General features: G+C 42.2%; 1 protein-coding gene across 1 annotated transcript in view; it reads left to right on the top strand.

Moving 5' to 3' along the window:
* Positions 1 to 23,249, top strand: part of LOC131206715 (gamma-aminobutyric acid receptor subunit beta) — a 53,275-nt gene extending 30,026 nt beyond the window's left edge. The window contains exons 6-9 of the mRNA XM_058199385.1: positions 10,218 to 10,355; positions 18,872 to 19,156; positions 22,519 to 23,006; positions 23,085 to 23,249. Coding sequence (XP_058055368.1) covers positions 10,218 to 10,355; positions 18,872 to 19,156; positions 22,519 to 23,006; positions 23,085 to 23,249 — 1,076 coding nt within the window. The remainder of the gene's footprint in view (positions 1 to 10,217; positions 10,356 to 18,871; positions 19,157 to 22,518; positions 23,007 to 23,084) is intronic.
* The last annotated feature ends 1,694 nt before the right edge of the window (positions 23,250 to 24,943 follow it).

The raw sequence follows: 24,943 nt of genomic DNA, 5'->3' as shown, positions 1-24,943 counted from the left end.
AATGTATATCTTGCAGTGTTTCTCAGCAGCACAACCGCAAAAAGGCATCTAAACTCCCTATACGGAACTCGAGTTTACTCCCAACTTTTGTAGTGTTACCGTTAGCGGCATTTTACTGCTCCTTCACTGCTCCATCTATTGACCAATAATTCACCTTGCAATTCACATCCAAACACACAAATGCTTACCAAACTTAGGTTCATTAGCCATTTGATCCGTAGATTGATTAATATTTGTCCTCGTTTATAGACTTACTACAACTTACTACTACAGGATAACAACTATCGCCAAACATCCTTTTGTCCGAACATAACACGCTTTGGATTGATTTATTGAGAGCTTAGAAGCAGCAGACTGTGGCGCTTTGTGTTGTGAACATATGTTGTGCGTGAGACAAACGACTTTTCATGGCTGTTATCAATCGCCTGTACCATGTGCAGTCTCCCGGGCCGTCACGACAGCTCAAAGCCAACGTACCAAGCTATCTAAATTAACAATCCCACATCTTCCCAAACCAAAGCTCCATAGTGATTTTGCTTAAGCAGATTTCAATGTTTTCTTTTCTTTGTGTGGGCTTTCATACGACGTTGCTTCGCGGGCTGAGCAGGCATTTTGGGATGGTTCCCCGCCGCTGTATCCTGCTAAGATCCGAGATTGACACAGGAGCGGTGCCGAAGTTGCGATCAATATCTTTTCCACCATTTCACATCAAACCCTCCGAGATTGTATTCACCCCAGGAGTGATCCATTTATGGCCATCAATCTTTACCGGGAGCAGCCCTATGACAAGCCTCGCTCTGGGGCCGTCTACCTATCAGGAATCTCCGAACAGGGCAGCCAACGCCAATGGGCTCACCACCTATCTTTCTCTCTTTTTCTTTCTCTCTCTCTCTCTCTCTAGAACACACACCACACCCTTCTCCCTCTCTTAGCATCTTTCACGCTCTCTCTCTCTCTCACTGTTTCCCATTATTTCCGCCAAGGATGAGTAAAATGGTGTTTGGGTGGTTTATGTTTCAGTATCCATCCTGGTCGATCGTGAAAATTAAACTTTTACCCTAAAGCCTGTCTAACGTTCGCTACGGGCGATAAGAGGAAAATCCAATCGTTGAATAATCATGATCGTATTCCAATCATGATCCGTTTTGCCCGCTATAGATGCTCGAAAGAATGGTACCGAAAGCTCCCGATCAATGACGGAACAGTGTTCCGTAAGGGAATGGTGTTGTGAAACAATATAAAAAGCCCTGCCGGATTCTAGAAAGGATTTTATTCAAACGTTTTGCTACGACACACCATTCGCTCGAAAGTTCAGGAACGCTAAAGATTCGAGTTCCGGAAAATAGCCCAAATTGGTTCACTTCCAGATGATTTTCGTCAGCAACCGCGGCAAGTATCCTGCTCCCGGCGGGCATCGCTTCAATTTACTGCAAGGGAACCATTTAACTTTATCATTCCCTTACACGCCGCGGCTTGAACGAGTGGCGTAAAGTGACTTTCTCACATACACTCAGCACTCTTAACGACCAGAAACACTTTTCGGTTTATTACACCTGCTCTACCTGATACCCGAAAGTGGTTCGTCGTGAGAACAATTTAACACCATTGCTGGCTTGCCCGGCGATTCCCGGAAACCAATCTACGTCACGCCAGGGCGTCTATGTTAGCTGGATATGCCACCCGGTCCCAAGCGACACGGTCTTCGGGGCAACCTAGCGCGTCCTAATTTTAACGTAACCCGCGCGTCGGTGGAGAAAAGCGGCAACGACGAGTTAAAAATTGACTTCTTTTCTCGCGCGAACAACTAACTGCACAGCAAAAGGCACCAAGAAGGATGCAATGTTAGGACGGTTCGGGCTTCCGGTCGCCAGGCTAATAAATGGCCAAAAAAGCCGTCACGGAAAGGAGGTCAAAAATCGAACGTCTCCGGCCTGGAAAGGCGCACCCAAGTCTTCGTGGAACCGAGTTGTTGTTCCGTCGCTATCTTTTCACCACCATAAATCAGCTCGAAAGCTTTCGGCAGACGGTCTCTTGCTGATGATGCAAGGCACTACGAGCCAAGGAGGCTTTTATCGTCAGCCTCCAAATGGGCCACCTTGGGTAAGGCGGTACCTGCCAAGGATGGCATGATGGCTTTGAGAAAGCACGTCTGTGTTTTATGGAAGTTTACCCATTGCCTTTGTTGTTGGCCCACATCTTGAGCGTCCCGTTTCTCGTGTCACACGAGCAGACCAACCGAAGAGAGACAAAATACCAAAATCGGAAATACAAAACACAGGAAGAAAAAATATTCCATCATTGTAACAACAGTAGAATGTGTGCGTGTCTTTTCGTTCTATATTTTTTACGGTTTTTCGCCACATTTCCCCAATTTTTGACGATGGTTCAAAGGGCAACACTAAGAACGAAATTCCCCACTGAGCCACAAACCTCACGCGGTATCTCCTGTCACGAGGCCGTTACGTCGTTGTGCATTAGACCGAAGTTCCAGAGTACCGGCGGAAAAGTAACGGAGCCTTCGGTTGGTCAATGAGCGCTCTCCATGGAAGGATCGAATCTTTTGAAAAATTATTCAGAATCGTTATAATCGTTACAATCGCTAAACGACATTCGCCAAAATGTGGTACGAGTAGTGAATAAATTATCTGAGAAAATTTGTCGTCTCAGCTGTGCTCCTTCGACAGTGAGACTCCATTTTGGACAAATAAAAACTAATTCCCCATTCTGTCGATCGCCAAAGTGGTCAACAGTCGCTTTTTGGATTGGTTTGGCACAACGAAGCCCTTCATCTGGGCGCTCGATGGTCAAAAGGACAAGCCGAAACAATTGACATATCGAATATGCCGTACAAAATACACACTCGCTACCATCATCGACGTCATCAATCCGATTAGGATGGTATCTTGGTGCTGAGGTGAATACTCTAGTCGGCTCAAACTTTGCTCACCTTGCGATGAATCATTATCGTCCAGGAACATTGAAGACGCCACGCTATACGGGTCCACCCTTTGCGGCAAACTCCTGTAAGACGCTTGGGATACGACTGGCCATATGTATCGATATCATCGTCGCATACGAACGCTTTAGTTCTTTAAATTTTCTTTCCTGTCCGTAGCCAGGAGCGGGCCCGTGCTGAAACAATTTCCTGGCATCGCTCAACGTTACTCGAGAGCCACCTTCAGCTGCCAATCTAGACGGGCGAACCCATTCGATGATGCTTCATTGGACCGGAAGCTAGTTGCCGGAACCCATCAATAGTTTTAACCCATCATCGGACACAGGAAGCCTATTTGGATCGTAAGGATGGAGCTTATTGGAAAAAAAACTGAGTTGCAACTACCCACCGGTCGACTTATCATTCGGCTATTCTTGCATGCGCTATGGCCAGGATCTCATACTCGGTAGTGGGTTGCAAACGTCACTCATTCTCCAATTCTCTGGGCGCTCCGTACAAGGACTCGCCTCGATCAACTGTTTCACATTGTCCATCGACCAACAATGACACACGTCCGAGACGGCTAGTCGAAGATAGGCTTCCCCCACGCACTGATTTTAAGCGCAGGCTGGGGATAGCTCAACGAGCAGGTCAAATATTTGCCGAACGAATTGCTGGCACCATGTAGGTTGATACGTTGATCCACATCTTCCTTCTTCGTACTCTGGTTCGAGGCAGAATTGGAAGTAATGATAAAGAAAAAGGAAACTACATCCAACCTTTCTACGGAGGGTGTTTACCACATCGAACATAAAACAGACGACGATGATAATGATGATGACGACGGCAACTAATTCCAAGAAGATTTTAAAAGGTCCTTTCGTTTTCCCACTCTTTAATTTGATAGAGTTTTATTTTGACTATAGGCCTTAATATGGACACTTGCGTAAGACGTAAGATATTTTTCAATCAGAACTTGTTAATATTGGGAAACCGTTTTCGCGATCCTCATCCTTATATTCGAGAATGAGTGTCAAATATCATCTGCTATTTGCCGAAATTGTTGGAGAAACCAAATCAAGACACTGCAGGGTTTTGTTAATATTTGGTTCATTGATTTTTGCGTGCGTACAGTTCCGATCTTGGAAGAAGCAGACATTCCCACCGCCTCCGGATCGTTTTTCCACAACGATCCAGTTCCGCGTGAAAAAGGAACTTGGTTTTGCCTGTTTGTTTGGCCATTTGTATCGGTTTTGCTGTTCCAGTTCACTGTATGCATAATTTATCATTTCAAGCTGTTCTATGTTTTTCACCGTTCACGAAGTGCTATCTTCTCAATTCCCAACGTCCAACCGACCTTTTTCCAGTTCCTGGTCTGGCGGTTTTCTTACCGCTCATTACTTTACACACTTCGAGCGCACATCGTAGACATTTTATTTTTCAGCTCTGTACACTATTTAGCCGATGCTATGCGAATGCTACTGAACCATTTATCAATAAAGGGTCAGATGCGAATTAGTCTATTTTTGAACGCCTTGTTTTTGCTGCCCCACAAGAGGTGGGTAAAAAGTATCGGAACGAATGAACAAACCACTGAATCAAAAATCGCTGCCTTACGTTCTTTTTACCTTTCGCCCTTCATTTTTTGTTCCAGCATTTCACAGAAAACTAAGGGAAACGTATTGATTTTTGGTGAACTTTTTTGTGATGAGCTCCGAACGAAAAAGTTTCCTGAATCATTTGCCTTTGCTAAAATGCCAGTTTTTTGTATGTTTGACCACGCAGGAAACTTTTCGTTTTCGTGGTCCGATTTTAACTGTGTATAATTAATTTTTCTAAGCCAGACCCTCTTTGAACAGTTTTCGAGGCTTTCACTATTGTGCTTTATGTTGGTCTTCAACACGAAGTCCAAAAAAAACCTTTTTTTGCACGAACAACACAAAAAACAGAAAAAACATCGCACCAACCGTTACTGTGCCAAAGCACCGGCTTGGAACTTTTCGAATCAATAAAAGCCTTTTCTATGGCAACATTCAGGCGTGGGTGAACAGATAGGAAAAGTTTGATCGTTTTTTAGCAGACTTTCTCGTTGGATGTTTTTTCTTATGTTTACGTTAGATTTATTTACAGATTTCAACCTATAAATGAGGTTTTTGAATGATGCATAACATGAAGTACCTGCCAGGTTGTTCATAACATATGTTGTGTAATAAACCTTAATAAACCTATGTAATAAACCGTGTGAAGGATCGTATTCATATTGTTCCTAACTGCCATTCAAATGGAAATTTTACTATTTTCAATGCGCCATTGCTACTTTCAATCGAAAGGAAACGAACTCTACTTTATGGCAATCATTTTTTCCACCAGCATACTCGTTATAACGTTCTGCCAGACCTTTTAACACTGCAACCGTGGACTGTGAACGACAAAATCTCGTATTACGAGCTTGGATGCAAAATTTTGTCAGAAATCAAGTCTATACAACCGACCGTAAAAGGATTTTCAATGGTATTCTTTCGTCGAGTCTTTCCGCCTCTTCTTCTCTTCTGTGGTAAAAATCAAAAAGACCACCACAATCTATGTCGACTAGCTTGAAACTAAACGGACTGGACCAGCAATCGAAAGGACTCTTGCGTGTCACTACTGCTCACAAAATCGGCAGTATTTACGTTGCAAACATTGAAATTCATAACGACCTTCACAGCCACTATAGCTAGAATCGAACACGAACACTCTCGAATGCATTTCGGACTGGACTTTTCTCACGTCTTATTTAGGATATAACCATCGATCAATCTGAATCGTAAATAATCATACGTTTTCTTTTATTCTCCTTCATACGATACTCATCCATATGTCACATTGTTTCCAATGAACTACGCACTACCAAAACTTCCTTTACGGTCAACCAATCGTGCGTGACCTGAAATTGTGGTCAAAACACTATTAAAATCCCACTTCTTCGTGCGTTCCTTGCCGCGGTTCCGCAATGGACTAAACACCCATCCACGCACTGATTCCTGACCTACTACCAACGTATTGCAAACCCTTAACATCTGAAACCGTAACATACGTTGTGCCAAACGCTCCCCAAATATGTGTAACGAATAAACGAAAATAAAAACCCTGGAGTCGGTTACACGATGCGAGATATCCGGTACTTCTGGAAAGATGGCCTAAGTAGTGTCGGAATGAGCAGCGAAGTAGAACTACCACAATTTAGAGTACTGGGTCACAGGCAGAGGGCGACCGAAATTAACCTAACCACAGGTACCCATCATAAACAGCAAAAAAAATTCACAACACTTTCATCAACAACGCATCTCAACCTGTCATTTATCAACTAGCTTAAATGTTTCGTATTTTTAGTTAGTCTGTTGTCTTTGTTTAACTTTCTCTAACTCTTCACCAGGGAAGAGTTAAAGTGGTCCTCTTTTCTATTGATTCCGTAAAGCGTGTTCGGGGACCCCACGTCGCGGTCCACCCTTTTTTCTGTATCTTTTTCTATTTTTTTTTCTGTTCCATTATATGCTCATATATTTGTTTCACTTAAATTACCACTAATCATCTGTGCCTGTCACTCATCAATCTCATCTGTATACCTTTCTCTCTAAATCACTGTACTCCTCTCTTTTTCTCTCTTTCACACACATTCGTTGTCTATTGCTACCTTTTCTTCTTTTTTTCATTTCAATTTTCAATGTGTTTCCACTGTTTCACCCAGTGATCAAACTAAACAGCAGACCAAGTCAACCGACATTTTATCTGTTAAGTTTTGAGCCGTTGTTTCGTTGTTATCACCAAATTTCGTTTCGAAATCCGATCGCCCATTGTTCTCCTATCCATTGAATGCCGTTTAAAATAGTTTTTTTTTTCATTTTATAATTTACTTGCAACAATTTAAATCACTACACCAGTTATGTGTTTCACACCAATGCTAACACATACACGATCGTTAGCAGCGTTCTACACCGTACACACCCCCTACGAGTACGTTTGTTGTCAAATTGTCCAATTGTTCAGTTTTCTGTTATTCGACACGCAGTAAAATGACGACAATCGATTTGACAAACTCGTTTAAATGAGATTGTTTTGTTGTTTTTTGTTTTTAATTTCAAAATTTCTGATCCATAAGTTTCTCCGATGTACGAATAACCAACACATCAACACGTATAGCGCTATCTGCAACAACGATAGTATCAATTCGAACACAAAACGTTTTTAGCAACGCTAGTTGCAAGATGCCATAAAACAGCAACAGACCGAACGGCTCTCCGTTTGCCAGTTCGGGAATAGTGTTTACGTGTTCCTAGAAGCAAAACTCGTGCCTGTTTCAATGCGTATTACAGTTTCTTTCTTATTTTGCCTTCTTTTCTACACCGTACCATGTTGTTTACTTGTAAGTATGTTTTTCCGACCCTTCTTTCACCTTTCGCAGTGAGTGTCAATCGTAATGTCCGGTCTAGTGCAGGCTACAAACTGGTTTGGTTACAAAGTTTGTGCCATTTGCTGTTACCACGTTTCTTTCTTTTCGACCCCGACCGCCGATGAAGCAAAATCTGCACAATTCTCTCAAATGATCCTACACACTACACCTACTACCTATTGAAGAATTCGACTTTTTTTTGTTCGTCTTAACATGCAAAACCTTTCGAACTACCAACGGCACAAAAGTGAATCGAAACTCACGAACTGCCTGGCTAGCCCACTTTGTACACTTTTCACCGATTCGCTACATTAATTAAGCATCAATTATTTCCTTGGGCGTGTAGAATTCTGCTCGTCTAGAACCGAAACCGAGCCGAGTAGAACCGCCTCGCCCATCGACTACTTGTGATCTTTCGCTTTACTTTGATTTGCGGTGATTTAACAATTGAACGAACCACTTGGATCACGTTCAACCGTATATAAAAGTGATTCCTTTAAAACGAAAACGTAGATGCCAAGCGTACGCAGTTCATAGTGAGGATGTTTATAACCAAAAAATGAAATTTAAATTTTAAGTGTTTTTGTGCTGTTTTGAAAATGACGCAAAGAACACTTAAACAGGATAATTTGCAGTTTAACTTCCGTAACGAAACATACGTATTTAAAAACGTAACTTTTGAACACTACAGTAAAAACTCGTTAACAGATTGTCTAAAATTATGAAGGGTTTTAGAATGTAAAAATAAGAAATTGAGTGTAATTTTGTGTTTGCCCCAAATCCATGAAATCTTTTAGCCCCTTCTTGTGACAGTTTCTTTGTACGTTCAGTTTTTGTTCTGCTACTAACTCTAACAGTTAGTCTCAAAAATACGATAAAGTACTCCAAAGACTACCTAAGCTCTGACAGCTCTGCAGCAATGTCGACCTCTTTGAAGTATTCATTAAAATCACTGCGCGGACATTTTTTTCACATTTATCGGTTACTAACATTGGCCGTCTTCCGTTATGTTCGTTGCACTTCATTCCGATTACCAATTTCGTAGTATTTACTCTACAGATGTTTATTATCTTTCGGTAAGCAGTAAGTTCTGAGAAAAGTAAGCAAATGTAAGCATACAAATTCGTGAAAACCACTATGAACGTTCTACGTTCTATGAGAGAGGTGCGTTTTTATAAACGAAAAAAAATAAAAATTAGTGCCCAAACGTGCCGCGGTTCCGGTTTCACACAAGTTGATCCCCGTTCCATAGCGTAATTTATTGAATCATACGATAATCCTTTCCAAGGTTTGGAGCATTTAGTGATAGCTTCTCATACAAGAAGCTGGCCAGGTTTGACAACAGAATTAAATAGGTTCCATTCCATTCCATTCGTTACGGTATACAAGATAATCATTCTCCGGAGATTCGAACCTGTGCAATACAAATGTGTCTTTCAAAGAGTTAATCATTGTATGAAAAAGCTGCCTCACAGAAAGACAAATCCGTCCGTTAAGCATCCGTCCTTTGAGATCAAGGTGTTGTTGTGGATGCCACATATTACAATGTTCCCCCTTAGTACGAGCACAAGGCTCACATTGCGATTTTCAGTACATTGCCACGCAAAAGAAACGTCGCAATTCCTCCCGAACTGCAAAAACTTCGTTCTTGGAACGAACGAATGTTCTTTAGATCTTTACAATGCGCCTAGTTTCGATCTTTCCTCTAATTGCTCACGGCACACAGTGCCCTCGATTAGTGAAACCATAACCTCCAACACCCGAGAAGATCTTCCGTCTGTAAATGGTGTATGTATGTGTCTCAGATCCCAGTCAACAATAGTGCGCTCCGGAACCAGTGCGCCAACGTGTAGCGGGCAGTTCAATAGGGACAAAACAGTTCAATAGGGACTAGATCATCCACCAGGCGAAAAATGTCCACCACTGCCTGTGTTTCACGGCAACTATTCCAGTGTAGCAAAATAGCAACAATCCAAACCGAAAAAGATACACACGACTTCATGAATCCACCTACACCATAGATCCAACGATAGGATTCACATGCCTTACGGCTAACATTACTAAACTCGCACGAATACAAAATACTACTGTCACAAAAACCACTACAAAACCAAACCACATGTATCACAGCCAACAACAAAGGCCAATTACAACAACCAAAACTTACTCGAATAATCGATTGTTTCTAATTCACGAATGTTTCTCTCTCTTTCTTTCTCTCAAATTCAACATCGATTTTTTGGTTCCATTGCAAACAACAAAATCAAACCAAACGTTCCATTCGCTCGTTCCGATCGTCTGTGTGTATGTGTGCGTATGCATATTTGTATCCGTTTAATGACTCGCCCAACCATCCATCTACCGGGCACAAACTACTGCTGCGTGTGCTCCTGGCACGGACCTATCACCGATATTGCCCAACTACCCACATGTTGTCCAATTGTCACTACAATCGCCTATTGCTACAATCACGCACTACCGTCGGCGTGTTGTTTTTTTTTTTTTTTATCTATGCTCGATGGAAACCCTAATACCGAACAATCACTGGTCGCGTTGCGTGTCACCTCGCGAAAAAAAAAACCAACGCCGGAACACGAACCACTATAATCTACTCAAATCCACGCATACACACGTGCCCTCTGCTCACGCGCGAAACAATCGGGAAAATCGGGCACATACGAACTACGCCCTCCCCTGGTATCTTTGCGAAAAACCCAAACGTAAAAACTTTAACCGGATTCTTGTGGTTCGTGAATAAACCATACGCTGCCGTTGGCTGAACGAACACCTAACGCAAATGTCACACACACATACGCAATTAAAATTCCCGTTCCCGAATCCCGAATATGGTAGTCGGCTACACCATGAGAGATATCCGATACAAATGGAATGAAGGCCCCAACTCTGTCGGAGTCTCGAGCGAAGTATCTTTGCCTCAGTTTAAGGTTTTGGGACACCGTCAACGTGCAATGGAAATCAGTCTCACAACAGGTACCTGTAGACGGTCACCGATTTTGTTAAATAACTTTCATTACCTCATTACTGTTTTGATTAATTATCAACCGCTCAAATTCATTCCCCCTTTTTCAAAAACGAACTATTTTTTGTTTACAACAACAAGTATCGATAACAAATAGATCATATCTGCTAAAGCTGTCCTGCCTACTCAGCCTACTGTAAAGTGATCTTATTACTCAAAGTCAAATACTGTAAAATGTTAGCATACGTCAATGTTTGTCGTTTTGATTGAATCCAAGGCAAGAAAAGTCGTTGTATGTTCTTGCCCTTTTTTAATTCGCTCACCCTTTCTCTTACATCTCTTGAAACGCGCGACTTTGCTCCTACCATTCAGCATAACCAACCATTTACATTTCATACAATCGGTTTTGGACAAGATAAAGTGAACCAAATTGTATTCCAAAGATGTTTTGTTTCACCTGACTTGTTCGCTCTCATCATCCATTACTTGTTACCAGTTTCAAACATTTATGTTTCTTGCTCCATAATTTTACCGCCCCCTTGTTACACTATGTATTGACGTTCTATACTTATATCAGTCTTTCGCCTATTGTGAATGTCTTCAGTTTTGTGCTGCCTTGGTGTCCTACAATCCTATGTTTAAACGCCAGTGTGATTGATGTTTCAAAGCGAAACTAACTTCATCCGTTTACTAGCAGTTAAATTCACTCTTTCATTTTTCGTTTCAACAAAGGCCCCTGAATTGCTGTAGAATGTAAAATACTTAGCTCACTTGCTCATCCTTCATTGCTTTATAGAATAGAGCGGTACGCCAAGCGTCGAAACGCGAAAACAATTTTAGGGGTTGTTTGTTGCACCCGCGAGTCATATGGTAGGGTTTAGACTTCTCTATTCTAGTCTGTTCATACTGCCACCGCACAATTTTATTATGATGATTGTTTCGAATTATTTCTTCAGAAAAAGAATGTAGACCGTCGGTTAAGGATGTTGAATAAGAAGAACTTATGGTTTCTCCTCGCCCTGCTAATTAGTAATGTAAAGAAACCCTTGAAGGAACCTTTCCAGCTTTAAATAAAAGGGCACGGTTTTAACCTATGGCCGGGAGGCAGGTCTCTTTCTCTCTCTGGCTCGGCTAGAGCATCCACCCAGCATTCTATTTACACACATCGGCTTCGACCTTCCAACCGTACAAAAATGTACGTCATTTATCGCAGACTCCACTGGGCATTTTATGAATGTAAGACCTTCCATTTTGAGCATACAAGCCTACCTTGTATAGGGTGCTACAAAGCTTTCACTTCGATTCCATAAACATTTGCTCGGAAGCATAACCTTCACCGGGCTGGGAGCACTGATACACGCTGACGTGGGGCATACCGGAAGCAGTTGCTTCGCTAGATTGACAGGTTCATTAAAAAATGCCCACAAGCCCATGGTCAACCGGTGAAAGCATAAATTGAGTTTGCTGGCCAATGTGTGCACCCTGTGAGGCGTATCGGGGCCGGGCAGCCGATTGAGTGGCTAAACTGCGATGAAAAGACGACGCAAATAATGTTTGCTGGCAAAATTGGAAACCCATCATCGTGTCGGGGGCGCCATCAGCCCTCATCATCGTCACTCAGGCTTGACGCCGGGCGATAGACAATATTTTTGGCCTTTCTGCATTAGCGGCACATTTTACGAAACAAGTTTCGCTCATACAGCAACATAGGTCTTACTTGCCTCCTGTGTCGACGTTAGAAATTATTCATTTTTGGGTCTGTGCCACATTTCTTCATTAGAGCAAATCGTTAGCAACAGGATTCAAGGGAACGGCCATAATTTCGCCTACTGCTCTGCGGATGCATGTCAAGCCTCGATTCGTCGTCCCAAACGAAACACCTGACTGAAAGCCACCAATTACAACTATCTGCTAGGGCCCATACTATAGATTATGCACGGACCGACCGAGTGTAATAGCGCATAAAACCGCGTTATCGACTCGATAAAAAACAAATCCGGCTCGATGTGTATTGTACTAATGCTCGGTTGGCTTAATGATTGCGATATGTCGCTATCGAGAAGCGGAATTGCTTGATGAAACCGTTTTATGCCTCGCGGGAGCCGTTGTTGCGTTTGACTACCGAGAGTTAATTAACGGGTGTCGAATTTCAACTCCAAACAACTACATGCCGTCCATTGTGGAATCGAATTCTATCGAAAACACACTACTCGCACTATGAAACATCACACTGCAGTTTTCCTATCAATATTACAATGCGCATTCGTATGATTTCGTTTGTGACGCTGCCTATGCGTTACGATGGTTTTCATTATAGCTATCTGTGTATCATATCGACGGCCGGTGTTCTTTCTGTCATGCGTTTCTTTAAGCTACTAGATACTTTTCATTGAAAAAAAGCCAAAAGAATAAAACTGAACATTGGTTTCAGTGCATGTTATGAAGCGGTTGGTGAGACAACTTGCATCGTCAATTCGTCCCACACTTATCGAATATGCTGAGTGCTGATAGCTGCAACAGTTCGCGTTAACAGTTCTTGCCTTTGAATGAAAGTTCGCTATTTTCAACCACGGACACTTTTGACATCGTTTTTTAACGGCGCCGATTTCAACGAATGATCTCCGCTGTAATTGGAAATCTCATTACGAACGTCACAATGCCACTCTAGGTGCACTCAAGTTGCTCGGAGTTAGAAATATGGCTGTGGAGTTTGGTTTTTCGGTTTAATTTGAGGCCACCCTCAGTAGAGCGAAGTACAGCGGACAGTCGGGTCATTACTGACAGATGGTATGCCTTTGTCGGTGACAATTTTGCCCTCAGTGTGATGTATACTTTTAACGTCATTATTGTAACGGCGTCACACGTATGGTCGTAATAAAAGAAACCCCGAAAACGAGGCAGCCCAGGCAAACGAACACACCGTTGGCAATGGTGACGCAATTCGTTCGAAGTCCTAGTTAAGGTGGCAAATTATTTAAATAAGCTTTTTCAGCATTACGGTGGTCGAATCAGCCCTGCCCCATCACCGTGTCCTGAACAGTTTCCGTGGACCACAATTCACGAATGGCCGTCTTGTTGTCACGCAATGACTGAGGAAAAACGAAATCTGCAATGCTGTGACATGTGGTGACCACCGAAAATATCATAATGACGTGATCAAATCTCTCCCTTTAATGGAATAAAAATGGGCTTCGAAGCAACGCGGGTCACGGGCTCACGGAACCGAATGTTTACCCCAGCCTGTTTCCTGCCGCCTTTCATTACGAACGCCCGACGATGCGTGTCAGCGACAAATTAATCTCGCGAACTCATCCGTCACCGGTTTGGAATTGGGGTGCCAACGTGAACAGGGCCAACCGCAGGTAACAGGACACGAACGGCATTGAAAACGCACAGAACAACGCCAGGTCGCCTCCCGAAATTCTGTTCCACAGAATACCAAAGAACCCTCCAATTGCACAAGTAGCAAAAGTAGCCGCAAAGTAGCCTCCAACATTCAACGAAACGAAACTTGCAAAGGAACCTTTCTGATCATGTGAGCACTGGTTTAGAACGGCTCACGTTGAACCGTAGCTATACAATTGAGCCGTTGTAGATCCATAAAATAATCAAAAATTTTATCCAGGCATCGAAGCGTGCCCCAGGCACCAGCATCATAGCAGCGGCAACTTAAAGCACCACGGTTCAGGTAAGTGCCAAGTTCGCTATTCTTTACATTTCCTCCCGTTTTTATTGACCGGTAAGAAACACGTAAGAAACTAATGCGAAAATGGAACACTACCAGCCTGCCAAACGGCTCGCTTTCTTTATATGACGGTGCGTCGCCCTTGGAGGTCTCTCCACGGACTTTTGCTATTGCTGTGTTAAACAAGAAACATGTAGAGGATGTGGATACTGCACATCACCCCTTTCGGATCGTCAGCACAAAGATGCGTGCAGCGATTTCTACCAGTCATTACAACCATCAATCACTGATTCTAGCCGTCATTTTTCAAACGACGCGTTGGGCCTTACTGAGAGCAATAAACATTACGGCCATTGAGCGGCTGCCTGAATATTGTGGCGCCATTCCGGGGGCAGTCTTGTTTTAGACGCTCAATATATCGCGTCATGCCAAAAAATATTTTAAAAATCTTTGGTTTAAAATATTATCTACGTTTTGAAGGCAGAATAACCATTCTCACACGCCACTTATATAACGGACACGGTTGATTTTAAAACAAAACCCCCACTTCCAAAAATGTTTCAATAGAAATGCCCAATCTTCCACTTGACAACACGCTTGCTCAGCTTTCAAGTAACATATTAACTGCAAATGAGCCCAAAAAGTTATGTCATCTCCAGTAAGCTCCGCAAACCTTCCTTATCCCACTACGAGACCCCACTACCAAGCATCAAAGCGTATGATAGCCGCGAGCAATGATCTCAATGCCAGGGTGTGTATTGATGAGAATAACCCAAAAAAAACGAAAACTAACCAATTAAACCGAACGAATGCAAATCCAATCAGCGGGCAAACGAACAACACAAGTATTCACAGTGACATTTGCACGACAAACGCTCGTCGGTTAGCTACTGATAATGCACATAGAAAACCAAATATCGACACAAATTGTTCCAAACAAAATTAAACAACCTTAGCTTTGGCGTGTACCAAAGAGCAATTGGAAAAGAAAGAACTCCCCACAGAGTAGCCAAGCAGGACCGATCGAAAATCTCCCTTACGAACGACTTCCAGTGAGTAGTGGACAAAATGAAATCTTCGTTCAGTGCGACCAACATCTGTGCCTCGCAGGCCGCGTGCGGTTGAGACGAGCAACAGCACTGAGCACAAGATTCAATCCTGTTCCATTCCTCGCAGGAAAAAGTTCGAAACCAAACTCTCCGATCAGCTGCCCCGAAATTGGAACTCCCTATCATCCAATGCTGATGTGTCTTCTAAGCGCACCGTATGTGGGAGAGAGTAAACAGCAAACAAACTCAAACCAATAGATGTAGCAATTCCATCCAAAACATCTACAGGACAATGTTTCGGATTATCATAGTAGAAAATGGTTAATGAAAAGGAAATACAAGCGCATCTCAACTCAACCCTCTCAATCATCGTTCACCATGCGTAATAGAACAGCGAAATCGTTCCGATCATCCACTCCCGTAGCGTGCCTACATAATGCATAATGCGCCAAGTCAGTTTAATTTTTGAACTTCATTCCAACACATCATCAACAGAATGCCCATTTTCTAGTTTACGGTAGCTATGTAATGGCTTTTATGTTTTCTTTATAGTCGTTTGTCGTTCAGTCTTTCGAGTTTGCAACTGCTCTGACAAATTTTCTGTTTCCAATTGGACCTTCCCGATTGCCGTATGATTGCAATGCAGTTACAGTTTTTGTTTTAGTTCAAGAAAATATGTCCGAAAGCCAGATAATAAGTATTTTCGCCACCTGCGGTCATTTCATTACCCTGCTCGGGGAAGTGCTCGGTTTTGCTCCAATTAACGCATTATCCCAAATCTGGATCGGGTTAGTTTCACCATTTTACGAGCATCAGTTTCAACCCAAACCACCGACTGCTTTCAGTGATGCTCGCTACCTATCGCTAAGACTCTAGTACTCATCTGCTGGAGCTTCCTTACTAAAAGAAGAGAAATTTAAACCCTCCCCCTCACCATCTCCCAGATGGGTTAGAGGAAAAACCATAAGAGCTTAAAACACGTAAAAGTGGAAGATAAGTATCGTGGGAAAGCAAAAAACCTTTCGTAAAAGTATAAAAGGAAATTCAACCGCAACAATTTGAAATGGTCATCAGTTTTAGGTGGTTTTAGCTAATACTTCAGCTAAAGTCGAGTTTTATTGTTTTAACCAGTCGTGACACATCTAACTGCATCACAACGCTATCGTTCTGCAGATCTAAATTTGTTGTGAGCAGTTTACTTTCAGATACCTTTAATTTACTGAGGGACTTTAAGGGCCATTTATTTCATTTCACTTTCTTTCAACGGAAATCATTGCCTTTTAACGGAAATCATTGCATAGAAAACACCAATGTAATCAATGTAAAATGTAGAGAAAAGTGAACTTTATTTATACTTGTACAATACATAAACTGCAGTAGATTAGTCTCACGCGTGTAACAAGGAAAGAACTGCATTGCTTGAAATGAAAAAAACATTTTAAATCACAGGCCACATTTCTAATCATACTGCATGGCGACTTAGTAAACGAACATCAACCGCAATTTTTGACTTGGCCTTGTTTTATCACATATATTTTGTTACTTAGCTGAGTTTTCAATTTATTATCAAGAGTGTGTTTTTTTATTCCAAGACGAAAAATTTAGAATCGAAATAACATACAGAAACTTCTTGGAAGAAATATAGAGTTCAAACGGGATCATTGGAAGGATAATAAGGATTTTATGTTATAATATTATGTTAATTGGGAGTATGGGAGAATTGAATATAATGCGTTTTCCGGATTTTTATTCACACGTTTTCGGTGCATTAAATAACTCTGCAAACAAGCGGACAGTTTTGCAATGAAAGAAAACACAGCAGAACTTGGCAAATATTCATGAACTTGAGTAGATTGTGTGGCCTTGGCCTTCACACGTTGCGGCTATGTAGGACTAATTTGTATGCGATACTGATCGTGCTCAGGCCGTTACAATCAATGTTGCAATGGTACAGAGGCACAAAAAGACATAGTGACTGTATTAGTTTAATGTTACAACAAAATAGTACAGTAGTGTGGCCCAATATAATTTGATATTGAAGATTTAACGAACGATTAATTTCAGAACATCGATTAACATGCTTCCCGCGTTTGAACAATTTCACGCCATTACACAGTTTTTTTTTATGGAAGCCAATGCTTACATATTGCTATTACACGAAGTGCAATAAACTGCAAATAATTATCTTCCCAATGAGTTCACTCCCAATGGTACGGCATGTAGTTTTCTGCATTTTATTTAAATTTCTGGGCCTAAGCAAACACGTTATAGTTCTATTAAATGTGTTTTCCGCTTTTTAGAAGCGACGTCCCTTCAAATTAGAGAAACATTATAGGGGACGGGCATAAAACCGAATACAAACGAAGCCGTTTGGAGCTTTCCATACATCATGCAGATACCTACCACTTTGTAGGTATCCTTCAAAATACGCCTTTGTACGATAATATTTCAACCATCATTTAATTTTATTGACTACAGAAACTAAACCATAACGCAGAAAATTGTTTTGTAATTTGGTTCAATTTTCCTGAATAGTTAGAAACAACAGGTAAACAAGAATTGTGGAAATTATTTTAATTTAAATCGTAGTTGAGTGTGGATCATAGTTAGGCAACGAAGCTTTTATCTGCATGCTACAAAAACAGCTTACTCATGAAACTGTTATAAGAATCGTGCCTTATAAAGAACATTTCGTAGGCAGGGAGCTGAGCCGATATCTAATTTAAGGCCTTTTTATTGTGCGGAGCGTTCGAAACTAACTGGCATTCATTGGCATGTTAAACCATGGTTGTATCAAGCTAATATCGGATTCGATTTTTTTACTACATTCGCTCTCAATGTATAAAAGAATAAATTGCGTGCAATTTACATATTATATACATTACCAATTTTTATAAGCTATTTTTAATGTTTTTTTGTGTGGTTTCGTTTCTTTACGTAGAAAAAGAATAGAATCAAATCATTCAAGTTGGCAAAATAAACATGTTCAAACAAATGAAAATATTGCTGCCTACGAGAATGAAAATCGGGTGCATTGCTTATTTGCATTTTAATTTACAATTTTCGCGTTGAATACGATTTTACTCACCATACTGTGGACCGTGGTTATGCCTTCAATTAAATATTTTCCCAGTTCAAAGTATGTTTTCGTCTGTTGCACTTATCACTTAAACTGTTAAGGAAATTGCCAAAATCGTTACTTTCCTTATCAACAATCCTATCTTCTATAAGCGGCTGCTCAAACTCCTTATTTCAACGTACTTCGTACTTCACCTAAATATGCTTAAGTTTTCCGTTTTTCTACTCAACTAATTTTCCTTTCTACTATTACTTTACTATTATGCTTCTATTGTTCATAGCTTATTCTCTACGTTCTGACATATTACAGTTTTGGGTTGTATTGAATAACTAGCTTTTTCTTCTTCTCACTATCACACACCGTTCAATATTTCTCTACACTAGTCATTCTTACCTGTTACTAGCATTTAATCTCAAAATTAGTCCACTAATCATATTTTTGTGGTTATCATTCTATTAATCACCCCTGTTACATCTCGGTATTTCATTTACAATTCACTTGGCTTTATTCTGTTCATCTATCTTCACCCCCGTACAATCATCCCCATCGGCATTAGCATCTTCAGCATCACCTTCGTGATCATCACCATTCATACACGATTTCACTACTATATGAACTAAATGATGCTGAAATAGATTTATAAGAATCACTGCAAAAATACTAATCGAAACATTGTCTTTAACAAATACCTTCTTTCTTCCGTTTTTTTTATAGGAAATTATTCACGTTTAGCATGTGAAATACAGTTTGTACGTTCGATGGGTTATTATCTCATTCAAATTTATATACCATCCGGATTAATTGTAATCATATCGTGGGTATCATTTTGGCTAAATAGAAATGCTACACCAGCACGTGTTGCATTAGGTGTAACTACTGTCTTGACAATGACAACACTGATGTCGTCAACGAATGCTGCCTTACCGAAAATATCTTATGTAAAGTCGATTGACGTATATTTAGGCACATGCTTCGTCATGGTATTTGCCAGTCTGCTGGGTATATAAAACTTCTTTACTACCTTTATATACATATTATTCTCTAAGTAATCTGTTGTCACTGTTTGTTTGTTGGTTTGTTTGTTAGTTTTGTTGTACGTTATGTTGATTGAGCGTTTTTATTTTTCTTCCAGTTCAAAACACACAATCACTTTACCCAAATTCTCTCTTTAACTCTTTCTATTGATTCTGATAAGTGCTTGTGTTGGTGTTATTATCATTGCCACTTCATACCGAACCGAAAAAACGTCATTATAATAATTTATTTATTTATTTATTTCTGTATTCTTATTCTTTCAAGCTTGATTTGGTTTGGTTTTCATTCGTTTCGGATAAGTTTTCAATTTATTCGTAACAAAAGATTTGCGTTTCGTTTTGGACACTTGAATTCTATTTGTTCACTGTTTTATTTTTATATGTATTCTCAAAGTACTACTGTAATTTTTCTTCCACTTCTAATGCCTACACTTCACACCAAAACAAAACATTGCGCCAAACATTTGTTCCGCACGAATCGAACCCAGCAACTGGTTGACTTTGCGGGCGGTTAGTGAAGCCGTGCTGAATGCTGAGCTAATGCATAGGGAGAGAAGTTTTCACTTTCCATCAAAGCTGCACACGACGCTGGTAGTGGCTGCTATCTTCGAACGTAAACCGATTAATACTCAGCTGTCCAGTACCAGCGGCGTACGAGAGCTTTTATGTAGACCAACAACCGCCCAAACGGCAAGCGGAACCGATCAGTGTTACAGCCCCTCGAAACGGGAGATGTAAAGTGAAAAAAGCTCTCCCCGCGGAACACACGTGAGCTGTAGGGAGTGCCTTGATTGCGTTTTAGCGAAATAACGGTATCGAGCGCAAATACTCGATACCGAGAGTATCCACCACCGAATGTCACCGCAAAAGCCGCTCATCCAAAGCAGAAGAGCATCTACAGAGGCTGTATCTTTGTGTATGTCGACCGCAATTTGAATGTCTTTTGTCTAAGGTGCTCTACAGACATAAGCTTTTTACAACTGGGTCTAAAGAACAGAGAGAGGTTTCTAAGCACACATTTTAGCATCAATTTCCTTTCGTTTACTTTTTCCACCTTTACAGGTTCTATTTACTATCGCCACGATAGATATTTCTTTTTGGTTCAGCTATAGAGCATATTTTATTGTCTGTCCATAAATAATTCTTATTAATGGTTAAAATAGTTCATACTTACATGATTACACATTATGAAATCATAATTAAATTAACCGAGTTATAGCGATGGCTTCAACTGCAAAAGAGAGGCCTTTTAGCACATTTCTAAATTTTCTCTCTGTCTTGAGACCCAGGAATTTGCCTTATCCTACCTTGTGCACTTGTGAAGTCCACAACGTCAGCCATATTCAGAAATTGCGCCCAAGATCTCACGTTCTACTGAGACCATATGTTTTAAACTGACTTTTAATTTAACTTTGTATTTCCAACATGCGAGAGAAGCTGAAATTCGATAAATTCATCTTAAGAATTCATGGCAAGCAACATGCTCAATATTTCGCCTTCTCGCTCGAATGTACGCTTGTGTCGAGCAACTTTTCCCATCAACTTAACCTCTTAATCAATATAATTTTTATAGCTGTATCGCTCAGCTTGAAAATCGTGTCGACTAGATTCGGTTCTCGGTCGAACCTCGGGCACAAATTACTAACCACAATGCTAAACGCAGCTTCTTGTATGACAAATTTTATGAAATTATTGAATACCTTCACCCAGAATACCATACCAGAGCTTTACTGACATTCTGTGGAAGTGCAACACCATCATCGTACGCAAATGTTTCACCTACAAACAAAATCACACCTTAGCAATAAAAGCGAAAACAACCACAATAACGGCTAATGTTTGCTACATACACTACAAGACTAGTAGCACTGAGAACTGTTTAAAATGCACACCGTGAAATCCATTCACAGCAATACTAAATTCACGCTCACGACAATAATTATCTGTGAAAGTACCAAAGACGAAATGGTTTACTAATGCAAAATGACGCATAACCTTGCACCTAATTCGCTCAGTTCCCTACCAATCAAGCCTGAACCGGGTGCGCCATGAGCTTCCTTACTGACCTCGTGAAAGGGAGAGACTGCATTGGCGACGCACTCTGTTCCTTTCCGCATTCGAAACTAAACCGCGAAGCATCAGCGAAGCCAACAGGTGTACAGTTCAGTATGTGGCGTAGTGAGTGAGAAAGCAAACCCCTAACAGAACCAAACTAAAATTTAACTTTAACAAACCCGAAATCCAAATGTAACATAATGGCACGTGGTGGTGACAAATAGCGTTACTTTTAGTTAATTTGATGGATTTATCGAATTTATCTCACCATTCGCCTCATTCATTCGGCAAATCGAACCACCCTTTCGGTTTCACCATCATCCACACCGCCATCAGCACAGCTCACCGTTACTGTAGCACCTAGGAAGCCTTTCTCCCGCCTTTCCATCGCTCCTTTCCGCTGCACTGCAGCATCCCCAGCGACGGTCAGCAAATTGTTCGGAATTCCCAGTAATACGCACAACAAATTGGCCATCGGGCAAATTGCGAACGAATTGCAACCGTGCAACCCGAACCATTCGAATCACCACCCATCAAAGCCCATTCCATCGAAAACGGGGCCGTAGCCGACAGGGTAGCGTGCATGTCTGCCACAGAGCGCAAACGTCTAGTGGAGAGAGCCGAGTTCAGTTCTCGTGGGAGTGTTCCCGTAAAGAGACACAGTGAGACGATGACGCGAACGTGTGCGCATGCCGTGCGCGCGCCCGTTCAACTCTATCACCAGGCACAACGCGTGCGCACACTCAACACACCACCCCCCACAGTCACAGTCTTCGGTGTCACCGCGCGCAGAGTGTGTACAGCCCCCCCCACAGCACAGCCTCACGTGTATCCGCGTGCCGCCCGAAACATGAACCGCCTAGCTGTGTCCCCCAAGTTCGACTCCGGTCGACAGTTTCGATAGTGTGTCGTGCAATAGTTTTGCGTTCGAAACATCTTACTTATACTTATACTTACTTATGCTCATCAGTTTCTACTATTTCTTACTATTTCGTTGCGTGCATTTGTGTGCGTTTTGTTTATTGTCTTCGTTTACTTACGTTTCGTTGGTTTACTGTTTCTCTTCAGTTAGTTCCGTGATTCGGTTGTGGTTGCGCACTCTTCGCACGCCACTATTGGTTTGAGATTTATGCTTCTCGTAACTGATGCTTGTTGTGACAATATTTTATGTGTGTGACTGTAGACTGAGAAAACTGCCCACCGCACCGCAGATACTGATATGATGTTTTTTTTCTTTCGACCCAACGGCGACTAACGATCATGACCACACAGAGTACGCCACGGTCGGTTACATGGCTAAGCGGATACAGATGCGCAAGCAGCGCTTCATGGCAATACAGAAGATAGCGGAGCAAAAGAAGCAGCAGGCGGCGGACGGAAACCATCCGCCGCCACCCCCGCCGGTGGCCAGTGATCACAGCCATGGTCACGGGCACGGCCACAGCCACACACATCAGCACACGCCGAAGCAGCAGATGGGCAGCCGGAGCGGCACGCTCTCTAACGTGCCCCCCAACATGGGTTCTCGCGGATGCTCCATCGTCGGCCCTCTGTTCCAGGAAGTGCGCTTCAAGGTACACGACCCGAAAGCACACTCGAAGGGCGGCACGCTCGAGAACACGATCAACGGTGGCCGCGGAGGCGGCCCGCCAGGTGGCGGAGGGGGAGGCGGCCCACCTGGCGGTCCACCGGGTGGTGGCCCGGACGAGGAGACGGGAGCGCCGCAGCATCTGATTCATCCCGGCAAGGTGAGCGTTCAAGTGCGGACATTCCGACGGACCCTCGAACACCAGCTAACTAACATGTCGGTTTCTTTGCTACAACCCGCGACGTTCCAGGATATCAACAAGCTGCTGGGAATTACGCCCTCCGACATCGACAAGTACTCGCGAATCGTGTTCCCAGTGTGCTTCGTTTGCTTCAACTTGATGTACTGGATCATCTATCTGCACGTCAGCGATGTAGTCGCCGACGATCTGGTGCTGCTAGGCGAGGAGAAGTAAACAAACGACAACGACGGCGAGGGTTGCGTAGATGAAGAGGGAGGCGACCAGAACCAGGCCGGAAGCGACAAAGCAGCAACAGGAAAGGACATCTGTGGCAACTGCTCTGATCGGCAGTAGAGCAAGAAAAAGAGACAGACAGAGAGAGAGAGAGAGAGAGAGAGTCAGAATTTGCGAGAGGCCAGATGAAAGAGTCACGCAAATGTGTGTTATACTGATCCCAGGCATCCTTCTTCATCCATTTCCTATGGTCCCCGTCGTCCACGAACGCATCGGTCCAATTGCGCCAAGTTTCATGAATCTGTTCAAATTTTATACGTAATACACCAAACGGGAACGCCACCGGAGGTGATAGTGACCAGACTAGAAAGTAGGCATTGGAGAAGCGAACATTACACGTCGTGGAACTTAAGGGCGAAACGAAACACAATGCAACTTGTGGAGTGTGCGGCGGCCACACTCAACTCGGTCAAACCTTCGGTCCCGCTAAACGAAGGCTACGGACAGTAGGCGAAAGGAAACACTGTTAGTAGATTTTACTGTTCAGCTAGAGATTTACTCCTTAGTCCACATTAACGGCTAGCCGCACAACAATAACACAGCGAAAAAGAGGAAACTAAACTAAAATCAAACAAGCGCAAACAACACATGACAAAACGTAGACGAAAATACGTTCTCTAACATCGCCGCTAATACGACGGGAAAAGGAACGAATTGCGCTCTCAAGTCTAGAGGCAAACGTACGTTAGTGTGTTTAGTGCGCGTGGATTTGCAGAAAGCTATTTTACTTTAGAGTACTTGTTTCCAGTTGTATTAACAAACCTGTCTCGGTGAGCGTCGGTTCAGACAGATAGTCACTGGCAGTACAGTGTACATACGATGGGCTGTAACCGCAACCCTATCTTTACACTGGCTGGTTGGAGTAACACCTAACGTTTCCTGGGCACGGGAAAGAAACACTTCACGAAAGGGCACACCAACACATGTTCAACATTCCACTAAAAGTGTATTGTTTCGCGAGCACTGTGGAATTTAATTTGTTGAGAACACTTTTGTTCCATTAAGCTTGATGCATTGTGCATGATCAGTTGTGAACGGTTTAAAGCTTTTATAGTTTCAATCCGCTTACGTGAAGTAATCATAAGTAGTTGTGAGAGTTGCAATGACTAATCGTCATATTGATACGGCACTAGTGCTTAAAGGAAAATACTACGCGAACTACACATCTTACGCCTGAGATGACCTTCCAAACTACAAATGTTATGACCGACCTTCCAGAATCGGGACTGCACCGTAGTTTGTTCGACTTCAGCCGTGACCAAACGTTAACGCGGCGTACACATTTCGTCTACTGTTCGTGATGATCCATCCTCCATTAACCGGTCTCTCTAAGTGACTAGGTGAAATGCTTCCAGGACAAAGAATGGCGCGATTGAAAACCAATTAAAAATATGTAAACAAAACGACAGTATTGCCAAATTACTTTACTGGCTAACAATACGTTTAAGCTAACTTAGGTATCACCCCAAACAAGTCCTGCCCTGCGTCAAACTATTTCTAGTTTTGTTTCAACTGTTCACCTTAGTTCAGATTACGCCACTGCGGCGATAGATTGCATACCATTACGTTAATTCTTCTCTATCGTGATCGATCGTACTATTCGTCATAGTGTCATATATTGGTCGACTTACTAG

This window comes from Anopheles bellator, chromosome 1, assembly GCF_943735745.2.
Source record: "Anopheles bellator chromosome 1, idAnoBellAS_SP24_06.2, whole genome shotgun sequence".
In the NCBI taxonomy this organism is placed as follows: domain Eukaryota; kingdom Metazoa; phylum Arthropoda; class Insecta; order Diptera; family Culicidae; genus Anopheles; species Anopheles bellator.
This window is presented reverse-complemented; position numbering and strand designations above follow the sequence as displayed.